Source organism: Thamnophis elegans, chromosome 5, assembly GCF_009769535.1.
Source record: "Thamnophis elegans isolate rThaEle1 chromosome 5, rThaEle1.pri, whole genome shotgun sequence".
In the NCBI taxonomy this organism is placed as follows: Eukaryota; Metazoa; Chordata; class Lepidosauria; order Squamata; family Colubridae; genus Thamnophis; species Thamnophis elegans.
In genome coordinates this window covers 12213130-12229074 of record NC_045545.1, presented here as the reverse complement: position 1 = coordinate 12229074, position 15945 = coordinate 12213130, and the positions used below count along the sequence as shown (strand labels likewise).

The 15945-nt window shown below is 35.5% G+C and overlaps 2 protein-coding genes across 2 annotated transcripts in view; one reads left to right on the top strand and one right to left on the bottom strand.

Moving 5' to 3' along the window:
- The first annotated feature begins 391 nt into the window (after window positions 1-391).
- C5H1orf146 (chromosome 5 C1orf146 homolog) lies at window positions 392-9236 on the top strand. Its single transcript, XM_032218913.1, has 5 exons — window positions 392-460; window positions 1962-2055; window positions 3973-4141; window positions 8317-8395; window positions 9111-9236. The coding sequence occupies exons 1-5, from the start codon at window positions 392-394 to the stop codon at window positions 9222-9224; spliced, it is 525 nt and encodes a 174-aa protein (XP_032074804.1). The 3' UTR covers window positions 9225-9236.
- A 32-nt stretch (window positions 9237-9268) lies between these two features.
- The window catches only part of GLMN (glomulin, FKBP associated protein), a 48157-nt gene continuing 41480 nt past the window's right edge, over window positions 9269-15945 (bottom strand). Inside the window, 4 exon segments of the mRNA XM_032218912.1 lie at window positions 9269-10324; window positions 10326-10393; window positions 10508-10590; window positions 12055-12178. Of these exon segments, the coding sequence (XP_032074803.1) occupies window positions 10282-10324; window positions 10326-10393; window positions 10508-10590; window positions 12055-12178 (318 nt within the window). The 3' untranslated portion in view covers window positions 9269-10281.

Below are 15945 nucleotides of genomic sequence, written 5' to 3'. Positions count from 1 at the left end.
GACTAAACTATACTATAATCCCAGTCTTTAATTCATTTTACTGTGCCCCTTAACGTCCTAATTGCAAGAGCAACGTAGTCATGAGATATTATTAGTTAATCCACAAGAAGTTAGCTTAATTCTGGATATGCAGATGTTCTGTCTTTAAATAACACCACCGTCTTGTTAAAATCCAGAGGAACGTGCTCCTAAACACATTTAAAATTGTGGCAGCGAGGAGTTTCTTGTTTGTGTTGCTCAGCTTCTATAATTATCTTGGCAACTAAAAATAAGGATCACAACGTATGCACGTGCTCCTTACAACATATAAATAATATTTTTTTTACTATTTTGTCCAACAGTAGGTAACTTTAAGTAGGATTGCATTCCGGGAATATTAGTGATTGCCAAAATGTCTACAAGTTGTGGTCAAGAAAACATACGATGGGTTACTACAATCATTCTGAGTTCATCTTTCCAGGTAATATATGTCATAAATGCTCTCACCAAAAGGCTAATTGGAAGGATTGCTTCTTCATAAACTTGTTACATAGAAGCAGCAAGGCCAGACACCAAACACTAATTTATAAAAGTCATGTTGGTGATGTTACTTCTCCTTATCCTTCTCTGGCCCTCACATATGCTCGTCAATATAATTTATTTTTATTTGTTTATTTCTGAAGAGGTGTGGTTTATGTCTAAATTAAGTCATGGGCTGCAGACACTCATCCTTGTTTCAGCTGTAATGCTTCTAATCCTATATGGAATCTCCAACCCAAGTATTATCAGATTGTCTATCCCAATGTTAGATGCAATTATGTTACTGGAACAAACAAATAACTATTGAAGAATCACATTATTGCTTCTTTTTTTTGGAGAGAAGAGAAGCAGCCGTAGCTATTTAATATTTTAGAATAGTGGGTTATGTTTCCACGGCACACTAGACTATTCTTGCTACCTGACAAAGTTTATAATTTGTTTTTATTAATTGTGAATAGAGATGATGCTCACCTATGTGTTGTCTTTCTCATCTTTTCTCTTATAGATTCTTCCTTTAGTCAGCTAATAGCAATCAGGCTGCACATTGAATAGTCTAATGAGAAAGATGCAATGGAGAAAATTGCCTAAAATTTTTTATCTAGATTCTTTTTGCTTTCAAAGAGTTTGATACATCTGTAATGTTTATCTCTATTATTATTCCATTTATTTATTTACTTTGCATCCCAGAGTTATTTTTATAAATAACCCAAGATGGCAACATACCTAATACTTTTTTAAAGGCCTTTCTGAATAGATAAGTAGAAAAAAAATGAGAAAATGTAATTAGCCTATCTCAAGATGATAATACTTATGTAACACATCTAACTATGTTTGCTTGCATGTTTTTAATGATATTGAATTCTTTAGAAAGCTCAAAACAACTCAGAATGAAATTGTGTTGTTGAAAAAATGCTCCAACTTTTTAAATAAAACACTGCAACCTCACAGCATTTTATTTTAGTGGGTTGAAGGTGAAAATATATTTTTTAAACTAAAAAGTGTGGCAAAATTATTGTCTCATAAACCAAGTAATTGAAGCATTGTATGAAGCAAATTATTCAATTATACACTTTACTTCCAACAGTGTGGGATTTTAGACAGTAATTTTGTTTACTTTTTAAAGTTAGAAAAATATTCCAGATAGATCTGATAACCCTCAGCTAACAAATCCAAATTATACTTTGATATGCAAGGAGAGCATGTCTCCCTACAAGAAAAGACAATATAATTAGTTTTATTCCATGATTGGAACATCTATAAACATTTTTATCAGCTTTTGCAAACAGAGGGCTTGGCTAGATGAGCCTTGGATTGATCCGGCATAACAAAGATTGCAGGGTTTTTAAAATTAGTAGTTTCATATATTAAAACTATTGTGAATAACCACCATTCTACTTAAGGAACCAAGTGTATTTTAATATATCATTTTGTTACTTATTTAGGATCATGAAATTTCAACCACCTTACAAAATCAGCAACACCGAGTTCGTTATTCAGATTCAGTGGAAGATGGATCTATTATTTTCTCACTTTCTGGTATATTACTATAGTTTTTCATTTTCCCACAACAGCAAGGTTTGGGTTGTGTAAGAGTAACAGGCAAAAAGTCAGCAGCTAGCTTTCATGCCTAAGGAAGATCTAGAACTCATGGTCCCTTGGTTTCTAAGCCAGCATCTTAATTGCTACACCAAAATGGCTACTTTAAATGGGATAAATGATTAACAAGCACAAACCTTATGAAAAAAAGGAAAGAAAAATGGGTACTTTATGCATTTTGAAAATACTCTCCATGAAGTGGAAAGGATATAATAGATCAAAATGAAAACGTACTGATCTCACGAGAGTGAAATTTATTCCTACATTAAGTGAAAGTGTAGGTTTAATTACAGGCATTCTTTAGTTAATGACCATTCATTCAGTGACTTTTCAGAGATACTTTGGCACTGAACAAGAGATACTTATAATCCATCCTCAAAGGTCCAGCTGTTCCAGCATGCCTGTGATCATGTGATTGCAATTTGAGTGCTCGGAAAGTAGCTAGCACTTACAATATTTGCAATGTTCCACAGTCATGTAATTGCCATTTGCAACCTTTCCTGCTAGCTATCCATAAGCAAAGTCGGTGGGTAAGCTGGCAGGGAAGGTTGCAAGTCACTCCTGTAAGTCTCTCCCTTTGTAACCACTCCTGAGGAACCTAGCTATGTTGTACAAGATCCAGGGATGTCATACTCCACTCTACAGCATGCGTCCTCTTGCAGCACTCTTACTTACTCACACTCCATAACATGTGCCAACTTAGCCATGTTGATGCAGTACCAGCTGTCTGCCCATCCTCCTGCCTGTCAGCACCATCACAACTGCCACCACTCTCAGCCAGGCTCGTATCATGTCAAAGCAGCTACTTAGCCACCCACCAGCCTGCTTGCAAGCTGCCCAGGATTTGTGATTTCTTGCCAGCTTCCCCATTCACTATGCTTGTTGGAAGCTGGCAAGAAGTTGTAAATGGTTCCTTACTTAATTACTGTGATTCACATTTGGTGACAGCAATAGGAATTGGTGGGATTACATCGCTAAGGGACTCAGTCATGCGACCTCACACTTTACAATACAATCGTATTGCTTAGTGGCAGAAATTCCACTCCCAATTGCCCTTGTTAAATGAGAACTACCCATATGAGTGAAGCAGGTACAATACAGTATGTCAGAAAGTAGTTGTTCTCATATAAATTATTGTGGATGCATATGAAAATATCAGTTCATAGATTCATGGACCAACATGCTATAACTCCAGTGAATGATGAAAATATATTAAACATGAATTTGGAGAAAAATTACAAAACATTGTGAATGAATATGATCCAGTGTAAAAAGATTACTCTGTTAGGTGACATGAATGGGAATGGGTTCAGTTCACAAAAAAAGTGATACAAACATTTAGAGAATTTCCACTTAGAAAGAAGACATTATTTTGAATACATATATATGGGTGGTGTACATATAAATATATTAATGCAAACATCGGAAAAGAATGTTTTGAAAAGTATAAATGATTTGATGATGATTATAAAATAAATAATGAAATGATTAGTGAATAATACAAAGATGATGAGGGGTTCTGAATTGGAAAAGCAGTTTTTCTGGGGGGGGGGTTGGGGGGCTTGCCAATTCTCTTATGTTGCGTTAGTATTAGGACTGCTGCACAAAACTTGCAAGGTAAAATACGATCGTAACAAATATTATCCAAAATGCCGACTGCCATTTTTCATCTTTGTTTCTAGATCTATTTTCTTGGACTATCCATTAATCTTCAGTATTGTGGAGTTAGGATGCAGCTTTATATAGATTTTTCAGTTTCAACAGCTGTATATACCAAACCATATACAAACCATATACTGTGTGTACTCTTTTAAATCAACAGTTAAGTGTATTTAATAAAAAGTTCTTTTTGCTTAGGTGTTGCATTTTTGCTTGTCGACACTCAAGATTTGCTATTGACAAACAGCGAAGTCATTTTTGACAGAATAAAAAAGTTCATGACCATTCACAGGAATGGATTTTTACTTTTATCAGCTGCCCTTCATGGACCAAAAGAATGGGAAGTGATGTTCAGAATTCAACAGAGGTATGAAATAAATCAAAATTTGAAATTTGCTCTACTACTAATGGAAAACGGATATATCTACAGCATTTGCTGATTCATACTATTTAAGATAACTTCTGTTCATTCAGTGAAAGCAATCCAAATAATAAAAGCACTTTACATTATTAGATTGCAAGTTATAATAGCAATAGCAATAGCAGTTAGATTTATATACCGCTTCATAGGGCTTTCAGCCCTCTCTAAGCGGTTTACAGAGTCAGCATATCACCCCCACAGTCTGGGTCCTCATTTTACCCACCTCGGAAGGATGGAAGGCTGAGTCAACCTTGAGCCGGTGAGATTAGAACCGCTGAACTGCAGATAACAGTCAGCTGAAGTGGCCTGCAGTACTGCACCCTAACCACTGCACCACCTCGGCTCATAATATATAGACTCTCAATCATTTGGATCCTTTACAGTCATAGCTGAGATTTGGTTACCACATAGAAATTGCATTTTTGTTCTTGTGGATAACCTTTGGAGAGGCCGCGATTGGGGAGATGCAAAATTTCTGGTCCTCCTTGGTCTCCCATTGACCATTGTAATCTCCTGGATGGTCTCTAAAGGATTTGGGGGGGGGGGATGGTACTGTTCTGCGGCGATTTCCCTCCTTTCTGAAGTTGTGTTGCCAGTTGGTGATGATGGGAGAGATCAGTCTAATTCTCAGGCCAAAGCATTGCCATGGAAGGGCTGGCTCAGTGGCTGAAAGCTGTTAAATGCCTTCAAGATAGATTTGGATCTGCGACCTAATTATTTTCAGGAAAACTCCATCTCTGGCTCTGAGCAGTTGCTCAGGGATGGCCGATAATCAAGTTCCTATAGGCTCATAGTTCCTACTTGAAGAGCAAGCGACAGCCGTGGCATGGAGGCTTTTGCACAGTTCTATCTAAATTGTGACCATTTATGGATCAGAAAGCCCCGTTCACAATCACTCATGCCCTAAAGCTTCCTATTTGGACTACTGTAACAGATTCTGCGTTGACTTGCCCTTGAAAGAACATTTAGAATTGTATGTATGTCTGTAGGCTATTCCTTGAATGCTACATGTTTCCAGTGGCTTCTAGATGTGACTTGCCACTTGCATTTTTAAAGCCCCATGTGGTTTTTGTCTAAAGGTCTGCCTCCTGTATGCATTTGCCTGTTGAACCGGATCAAAGAGGGTTAATTCCCTCCAGGTTCAGTACTTGACAAGAGTGTCCAAAGCAGATGTTTTCAGTAGCTTCTCTGCTTCTTTGGAACTCCCTCCCAGATGTAGGCATCTTTTGTATCTTTTACACTTTAGTAAAGCTGAAGATTGCAAATATCCATTCCATCTTGCCCGGGCGGATGGTGGGCATAGGGCATTTATATTTTCCATGACCCGACAAAAGCGTGAATGTCATAAGCGCGCCGACACCACCGCGCGCTAAAACTGCGATGTCAAAAGCGCGCAGACAACAGCGCACCGACAACAGCGCGCCGACAGAAGTGCGATTTAATTTAAGGTAAGATTTACGGTTAGGTTTAGGGTTAGGTTTAGGTTTAGGGTTACGTTACAGCGTGCTTCTGTCGGCGCGCTTTAGGGCTAATTCGTCACTCATTCATCGCGCGGTTTTGTCACCGCGCTTTAGACACCGCGGTTTAGTCAGGCGCGCTTTTGTTGTGCGCGCATTTGTGGTGGAACCATATTTTCTACTTTTTATCTTTCTTGATTTTTTAATAAGTATTTGGGGTATCATTATTTTAAGAGTTGACATAGTTAGTTGCCTAGAGCATTCAGGTAGGGGTAATCAGTAAGACCTGCCATCACTTTTTCTCCCTCTTGAGCTTTCCGGAGATTGTGAAGACCTGCATAGAAAATTTAACAAATTAGCAGTTCCCAAATATACACTCATGTAAAGCAGGAGTCTGGTTTCAGTGAGATATACTACCAAGTAAATATTTACAAAACTTCCAGCATACATTTACCTATGTTTGACAATGGGTGATCTTGCTTCCAATTAAGAAGCGATCAAAATGCATAGTATAAAATCCCGGATGACAAGAGGAGCATGCTATGAATATTACAGGAGCTGAACATATCCTGATGATGTTGCAAATTTGTGCTTAAATTTGTGGGTTGGAAAGCACAAAGAAATTCAACATTATCTTTTATTAGAAGTTTTTAAAATTAAGTTAGCAGCTAGCAAATTGTATTACAGCAAGAGCTATATTTCCTAGAAATTCAGGAATACTAATGTATAGACATATGTGAAAATAAGGCATGCAGTTCCTTCCAAAAGGAAGGGAATATAACTTATTAGTTATTCTAATTTAAAATATGGAAAGTTAGAGAAAAGGATAAGAAAGATATCATATGTACAGAGCCAGCATGACCAGACCAATCTTTGCCTAATTTCAAGCCTCCATCCATGGTTTTATGCTAGCAAGAGTACAATCCCGAATCACCATTTTCATTGCAGCAGCTGGCATTTCTATATTTTTGTTGAAAGGGAAGCAATTAGACATGCAAATGTAGTTCATAAAACAGTTCAAACACACAAGGTTTTCCAGGGCTTAATCTACTGTTATAAAACAGCTGTGAGTTTCACAGCTGAAAAGCAACACAGAAATATTTAAATTGATCTACATCAGCTCAAACTAACTAGCCTGATATTATAGTGGATGAAAAGTAGGATGTATATTCTGGAATAAATACTACTGCATAGAAGACTGGCCCTAGCAGAGATAATATCAATATGTATAAGGAATTTATTTTTGTATACTTGTCAACTTGGCATTTTTATTTTATCACATTAGGTGTAACTTTTGTTTTGTTATCTCACTAGTATCGTGACTGGCAGAAGTTAAGGGACAGTCTACTTAAAATTCTATTTTACTTCAATTTCCTGATCCCTTTATTTAGAAATGTTGGAACTTAAACCATTGTAAAACCATGACATCCTTGCACTTGGTTCTTAATTATGGTTCTCATTATAGAATGCATTGTTATCTGAAGAAACAAAATGTAACTCTATGTCATCCAAGTACATGGCTTGTTACAGAATAATATAACCAAAACAATAGTCTGCTAGATTTAGGAAGCTTTAACATTGTTTCAGTAGAGGAAAGATAACAAAGCAGCAAAGGAAACTACAACTAATAGGTGAACATGCAGCTAGGTATGTTTATCCTCTATTTGCTTTAGGAGGGAAGAAAGAGAGTGGGTGACTATGCTATATAGCAAGGGTCTCCATCGTTGGCAACTTTTAAGACTCGTGGACTTCAATAGCCAGAATTCGACAGCAAGCATGGCTGGCTAGGAAATTCTGTGAATTGAAGTCCACAAATCTTAAAGTTGCCAAGGCTGGAAACTCTTGCTTCACAGGTTAACTCATAAATAATTGTGAAAGATTGGTGTCCATATTTGTTACTAACAGCAAGTACAAGGCCAATAATGGCAAAAGGAGTGGTACATATTCAGGGAAAATAATAATTTCCAGATAACATTTATCCTGAAAAAATACAAGACTATGTCTTCTGTGATGCACTGGTCCAGGAATATACTAAACTATGAGTTCTAACTCATCATCTGACAGTGATGGGGCAGCAGCAGGGATGTCAAACTCCTGGCCCACGGGCCAGATGTATTATGCACGGGCCACACCTATGCCCAGTTTAGCAATGGGAGAAAAAGTCCTGATATGTAACGTGACACCACCGTGACAACGTGAGTTTACCAGCCCTGGGCTAGAGCATAGGCTAACATTCAATATTGCCAGAACAATAGCATCCAACAATATAACATTTTTTTTTTTGCATGAATGTTTGTTCAATTTTTGACATCACAACTCAAAAGGATCTCAGATCAAAGATTTAGGAGAGGATGGACACAAAAATGTTTGTCGTAGAATAGTCATGGGTTAAGGTGCAAGTATGCCTTTCAGTTTTCCAACAGATTGTATTTACTATACTAAAATAGAGGTAGGTGAACTAGTGTTTCATTTATTAAATAATCAGTAAAACAGCCTACTTCCCATTTTAAACAAGTACATATCTACCTCCCACTATTTTAGCCAAGAAATATGAAGTCCCCAAATGTTACTATCATATACATTTATGTAATGTTATACTATTTTTATCTGTACTAAAAATGTAATGTACAAATGGATATTTATTTGAAAAAATCTCTGCTTAAGATTTTTAGGCAGTAATTTACGAATAGTGCCAGTCCATAATAGTGCTGAAGCTGTTAAATTAATGTTGACCATAGCAAAGGTAAGTGCAGAATTTGTATTTTAAAAATTCTACGTCTATAGCAATATCTAAATATAAATATTTACACTCAAATAGATTCATTTGTTGTGCAGTACTTTGAACACAACTGCCCGATTGCTGCCATAGTAGAGATTTTCGATTTCAAGATAGCTTTTTCTTATAATATTAATTATAAATGCATCCAATCCAAAATTTCTTTAAAATGAAGAAAGACAAATAATACTAAGTCTTTACCCAATTATTTGGTTGGGCTGAGCATACACAAAATCACATTGCCCTTTGTCTTCTATACTGCAATTGTCGACTCTGCTTTTTCACAGACATTTTCAGTTCAATCTGCCATTCCCTCCTCCCTCCCAGAATGCCACCTGGTCATTTTGGATTACAATCCATTAGCCCCATTCAAAATCCATTTTGAGAGCAGGTCCCAAATTACTTCAACAGACCTTACTTCTCAATATGCCTATAAACATTGTGTTACAAGAATATTTTAATATATGCTTTTAAGAGCAGATAGTATTGAATCACTGGTATTTCTGTTTAGATCATATCAATATAAAATCAGAATTAAGCCCAAGAGTTCAACCACTTGAAACATGTTATTTGTACAATTTTTGCTTGGATATTGGATGGTAAAATCTTCAAATCTTTCTCAACTGTTGATGACATAATACATAAATGACAACTATAACTATAATATTTCTCTTATTGGAAGACTTCTTCAAAATCCTATCTGGACAACATTCACTACAGAATGCAAATGGCAAAGACACAGATTATAGAACAAAGCCCTGTTTGGAAAATGCTTCATCAGAGTCAATTGCACTGAAGTTAAACACCATCCAAAGTATTCAAAAAATTGACCATGTTTATTTTGTGCTTAAAAAAACATATCCAACAAAAAAATCAACACCTGTCTGAAAATATACTTTAGTAGATATGTTCAAAATAAAAAACTCTCTGTTGTTAGATGTTTAATCTCCAGTATAAAGAAAGAAATATTACCCTTATACATTTTCCTTTCAATAGTAAAAAGAAGGACAGATATAAACCACAAGCTTGTATATAAGGATCTCAATATCATCTAATTAATTTCAGGGGAGAATGGACATTATTCAAAAGTACAGAAGAGCAGCTGATAGACATGATTCTAACTTTACAGTTTTACATCACAATAGTTGTTTACTCGCTTCTATTTTTGCTTTTTGACAATTCTTATTCTGTATTTTAGCAATGTTATTTTTCTTCTTTTTGTACTACTGTACCATGGGGACTTGTATCATACCGATTGAAATTTAAGTAACAGGAATCTTTTTACCAACACATCTGTATATAAGCCTGTGACAAAAATAGGAATTAAATTATAAGCAGCTTTTGTCAATCAATTCACTAGTATGAGACTTAATTCTATGGGATTAAATCCAGAACCAGCTGGATTCTGTTAATGGAAGAAGCCCTTCTATTCATAGAACAAATTACAATCTAACTGAAACTTGCGTCTAGAAGGGGAAGGATCGGAAAAAAGCAAACAACTTTTGCCAATTATTTTCTACCCCTTCCATTGTGTTTCTCAAACTGCCCAGGAGAAAGTCACTAATTCTATGCATCTGATTTTCATGGGATTCAAGCAGAACAATAGTTTCCCTCAATTTTTAATAATCCATCTAATCATAAATCTTGTGAATAAAATTGATTGTACCAAGTAATATCTTTTGTAATTCTTGCTTCCTTTTTTATTGCTACTTTATTTCATAGTATGCCTTTATAAATAGGTAGTGTTACATGTTACTGTGAAACTACATAGTGATACAACAAGACCAGCATTAAATTGGCATGTTATATTTCGGCGAGTCCAACTTGATAAGTGGAATACTGAAATAAAGATTTTATTTGACTCCAGTGGGTTCTTCAGTTGCAGCCTTTGTTTTCAATGAGTTCTTCTACCCTCGCCAGAACACTCTCCATTAAATCAAATGTGAAAAGTGCAGAGTGAAGAGCCTGAAACAGATCGACATTATAAATTTAGAAGTATCTTGGGAATGCTGATGTATCAAATTCTTAAGTAAAAGGAGACACACTTTTAAATAGTTTCCCTAAAACCAAATTACTCACTTGAAGCTCCATGTCCTTTGTAATTCCTGACATCTTTGCTTTAGTTATCAATTGAGTAAGGGGCTTTTTAGAACTGTGAGGCTCTGCTATGGAAAAGAATAAAGTCTATTAATATATAACACTTTGGCTTGAAACTATATTTAAGTATCCCTGCCGTCAATCTTACCTGGCATTCCTTAGAGGACAACTCTTAACATAGAGCTAGCATTCATTCATTCAGTTTCTATACCCACCCATCTCAACCCAATGGATGGCAAGTTAATAATGGGTTGATTGTAAGTGCTCCCTTTGGCATGGAAGTTGATCAGGTAACTCTGGGCTACTTACTATGTACATCATCTTGAATTTTACAAAATATAGGCAAGTGTAAACCAATGATTTACATGCATACTATTTTTAGAAATGTTTGTTCAGTTGGTCATTTATCTATAACTCTTTGCACAGCATTTCCCCAGGATACATATAACAGTTTTTTTGAGTCCTTGTAAATTTACACTTGTGTATTCAATGAGAATACTAACCCCCATGTTTTCTGTCAGCCTTTATTTAACTTAATTTGTTACTTTTGTTATTCATTGGCTGCCCACTCTGTTAGACTCTCTTTAGTACTTTCCAACCATCAGCCTTCACTGATGTCTGTTATCTTAGCATTATGTGCTCCAAATATTTTAATTGCATTATTGTTGTTTCCAGTGAGCAGTTGGTGTTTTTACTACATCTGACATTGAATTAGTTGCTTTTGCTGTCTAAAATATTAATAGTTACCCTTGCAAAGAAAACGTCAGAGACTTGCAGAATCAACACTGACTCAAAGTTACAACCCAACACTATATTAGAGTATAAACTCTAATACTTTTAAATTCAAATTTGGAATATATAGCCCCAAAACAAAACAAAAAGTGGTATCCAAGTATATGGTATCCTCCATACAGTGAACAGGTTAAAGATATTGAGATAATAACCAAAATTATAAATTCTTTCACAGAGTTACTGGGGATTAGCAATTTTGTCATGCTGAAGTCAAGCATTATGCAAGACAACGAATATCTCTTTCCCATCTGGAAAATGTGTTTCACACTTTATATTGTGCAATGGACCATTAATAGAATTTAACACCAGACTTCTAATTAAGATATGTAATAAAAATTAGAATGCAAATCCTGTATTATTAGCTAAATAGCCAACTCACAAAAATACACAAAACTATTTTGATCTATTTTTAAAAAGTCACAGATTCCTGCTCTTTGTAATGGAAAAGAATAGTTCTCTCTTATAGTGAAACATCACATTTAATGACATATCAGTACTTTTGCCAAAGGTGTCTGGATTCAAACCTAAAATCAATTATTGCGTCAAGATCCTTTTGAGGCTTTGGCCATCTCTATTTACATATGGAAAGGAGAAGTTTCACATACCCTCCCTTAAATAGATTTATTACTCTATCTATTACTTAAATTTCACATAGTCCAAATATCTTAGTCTAACGTGCAGTATTCCTTTGTGCCTGTAGAAACTAAGACATGTATAAAATAATGAAGTTAACTAACCTTTTTTATTTTCTTTCTTCCTTTTTATTTCTGCTTCATAGTGTGCTCTTGACATATTAAGTCCAGTGTGTAAAGGCTTCAAGAAATTACTCTCTATTTTGTAAAGTTCTGTCCATACACAAGTCTCGGGTGAAAAAGGAAATATTAAATAAGATTAGTGGCACTATAATTTACAGTATACGTCTTAATAAATATTTCCTTCAATGACATGATTTGCTGGTTTTAAAAAGAAAAGGATTTAAGACCTAACCTGCATTGCTAAGCTGCATTTTAATCAGTTAATCCAGTGTCATAATGTAACATTTATTTTTATTCATAACTGAACTTCAGATTATCTTTTCACAGTTTTTGACATGTCCTCCAAATCAGACCTGGAGAATTGTGATTCATTAAGCTGAGCGTAGCTCCCGTAATCACTGAATGTGCTATATCCATTACTAGATTAATGTTATAAAACTGATGTACCATTTCAGGTAGCAAGAACTGGATTTCTTTCCAATAATATTATTTTATTAAAGATTATATTAACTACAAATTCAAGTACATAATACCGAAACATTAAAAATTTAAAAGTTCAGAAAAAGAGCAAAAAGAAGAAAAGTAAAAGTAAAAGTCTCCTCTTTAATTCCCAGAGAGTATAATCAATGTTAACAACAACTTATCACTATCTCTTAAAATACAACCAAATGCCTCTTTGTTACATACCTCACCCCATTCTCTATAAGCGTATCTCTAAAACCTCATCTTTTCATATAAATCAGCAAAAGTCTTTTTCAAATATATAGCAAAAGGGAGATTATAAAAGATTACTGTTGGCCTTGGAAAGTTGTAAACAGATTAAGGGCTCAGATGGGCTTGATTTAAGATGCTGAAGTTAATTGAAAGGATTCTTTCTCCTGGGGAAATTTCCTCGTTTTTCTTGGGAAGCTGATATGATCCTTGAAAGTTGGATACTAGAGGGCAACAGATGGCTACCTCAAAAGAAATGTTTACTGAAGGGGTACAGTAGATCTCTGAGTTATTTAACTCTATAATGGAATCAGAATGTTGAAAAGGAAAAAACACCACTGAATAAAACTGAAATTGACTTACAAATGGGCTTTAAAATTGTAGCTACAAGAAAGAGAAGGAAATAATGGATTTTCAAGTGAAATTGGACAAAGATTTAAACATTTAAACGTTATACCAATAATAAATTAGAACAGCAATGGGATTATTTTGTTTTATTTCATTTACAATAGAGATTTGCCCCAGTTGCCCCACTGGCATTACAAAAGGGACCTGACAAAGATAAGAAGAGACTAGGAGGAAACATGTTAGAACTTTCTATAAGGAATTTAAAAAACTGTTGAGAGAAAGAAAGATTGCAAAATAAACTACAGCTGCTCCCTAAAATCACATCAATTGCGATTTTCCATTCTTGAAATCAAGTTAAGCTTAAGGAAGAAATTTTATAGATGTTATATTTCAAAACCAACCCTAAGTATGTTTTATTGTAAATGTTCTATTTGCAGTATTAAGAGGAAAAATGCACAGTGCAACAGAATGCATATTACTTTATTGACAAGTTCTCCCTTTTTTTGTTTTGTGCAGTATTAACCTGCTATTTCCTAATTAATTAGATGTTCAGCCTCAAGTTGATATAGAATTCATTGGTGGTTTTGGAATAACTCCCTTTCTTCAGATTGAGCCTGACAAAGAACTAAATTAGCAACAACACCCCCACACCCCATGATTAATAAATAATAACTGAACAACATAAACTCAGAGTACATTAGGGGAGGAAATCCAATCAAAATTGGTTTCAAAATTTTAATATAAACTGTTCCCTTGATTATCACAAGCCATTTGCCCATCATAATATACCAGCTGCATAAGGCAGAAGCTTTGGGAAAAAATACAGATCAATCATTATGAAAAGCTGCTGCCACCGCTGAATATTAAGCTGGATAAGCATCATTATAAAAAAATGATGCAAGATGGAATTGCTAAAGCAGCTGAGTCTTACCATGTCATATAAAAATACTGAAGTAATTTCTGTATAAATACACCCCCCACCCTAAAAAAGCCATTTACCTACTATGCTTTATTTGTAAATATGTAAAAACTAGCGGTAATCAGAAGTGAAATCTTATTTTTAAATTATTTTCCTTGACTTATAAGAAAAGAAAAAAAAACATTTTGAATTATTTAATTATTTTTAAATTTCCCTGTCACCCCTTTTCTTTCTGGATCCAGAATCTCTTAGGAATCTCCAGACGCTCTTACTATGGAAAATCCTTTTATTTTCCATAGTAAAGTAGTGGTAAAACTACCACTAAACAAGCCCTACATCTATTTAGGGATTTATCTCAGATGGAACCAACACAGCAAACCCTTTGGCGTTTTTGTTGGTAGTGAATGTTTCCCACTGTTTACGGGCTCAGCATGGCTCCCATAGAGGCTTTATATTTATCTTTGGCTATAGCTAGAAAAGCAGCTCCATATCTTTGATGTATTATGTCTGATGACAGCATAGAAGATTAATGGAGGTTTCTTAGGTGCAGCAATGTGTAAGACCTTGAGTCAAGGCTAAAATTATGATAGCTGGAGGGAAAGAGAAGGAAGTATTGTTGCTAAACACAGGCGGGATAGGCAGCCAGAGCCAGCAAACCTGCCTAGACCCAGTCCCATTGGGATGGAGATGAGGCCTGTTTTCCAAATAAAAATAAGATTTAACTTCCTAGTAGACACAGGCTACCCAGCATGTGCTACTGAAATGAAACATTAAACGTACAATCTTGTATTAGAATCCCAGAGTTTCCAAGTGAATCTGAACCATGCCTAACCGATGAAGTAAACTTGAAAACATCCAGTTAAAGCCAGTTTTTTATTTCTTAGTACATGCAGCTAGAATCAGAATGCAAGGTTGTACACTTCAATAATCAACATTACTTCAGGGCAATTACAGTAATTTGTTTTTAATAGAACAGGGATGTCAGATAGCTTGCATTATTGGTTTATGTTGACTGACTAGTTACAGAAAGAAGCACATTTGAAAATCAGGTCAGGGAGTAAAGCTTTCAACGAAAAAAGAGGAGAGGAATGTACAGAAGAGCAGCAAATAATTCAGAAATGGAGGCAATACCCTCCTTGCTGCTTGAGAGGCATAAAATATCTGCTGGAGCAGACTTGAACTCTGAAAAAGGCTCCTGGCAGCTATCAACCTTCCAGCAGAACAGATTTAGCTCTGGAGGACTGTTTGGTAAAGCATAATTTACCAGCAGCAATTATATTGCTGTGTCCTGGCTCCTTTGGTCCCCGCTTTCTTCTTTCCCTTGGGTGATTTCAAAAGATATGCTTGAAATGCTAAATTTACCCTTCTTATTGTCTTGAGGCATCCTCGATTCTACATCTTACCTAAGAGAGGGTATGCTAAGAACTGCTATAATGATTCTCAGAGGAAAGAAGGGCAGATTCTCAAACAGGCTTAATCGGGAAGATTAGAGTAAATCGATTGGAGAGCGAAAAGAAACTCCTGCAGTGATGGCATTTTGATTTCTGTATCAGGAATTATTCACCATAGACTGATTAAATATGGATATTTTATATATGCAGACCAATCATGCTATTCCTTTTAGCAAATCTCTCTGTGTGTGCCATTGAGTCAATGTTGACTCCTGGCAAATGCTTGGATAAATCCCTGCAGTTTTCTTGGAAAGATCTTGGAAGCTAAAGATTCCTGGGGCTGAGAATGGGTGACTGGTCCAAGGTTACTCAGCTGGCTTTGTGCCTAAGGAGGAACTAGAACTCACGGTCTCCCAGATTCTAGCCTGGTGTCTTAATCACCACACCAGATGGGGTCTCTTTAGCAAATTATACCATGAGAATTCAGTTCAAACTGAACTTGTT

What these genes read in the sequence shown, in the direction of transcription:
- C5H1orf146 (XM_032218913.1), top strand. Translation starts at nt 392, where the DNA reads ATGTCTACAAGTTGTGGTCAAGAAAACATACGATGGGTTACTACAATC. An exon ending in TATTATTTTCTCACTTTCTG is followed by an intron (nt 2,056 to 3,972) that starts GTATATTACTAT and finishes CTTTTTGCTTAG; the next exon opens with GTGTTGCATTTTTGCTTGTC. An exon ending in TAATGTTGACCATAGCAAAG is followed by an intron (nt 8,396 to 9,110) that starts GTAAGTGCAGAA and finishes TCTTATTGGAAG; the next exon opens with ACTTCTTCAAAATCCTATCT.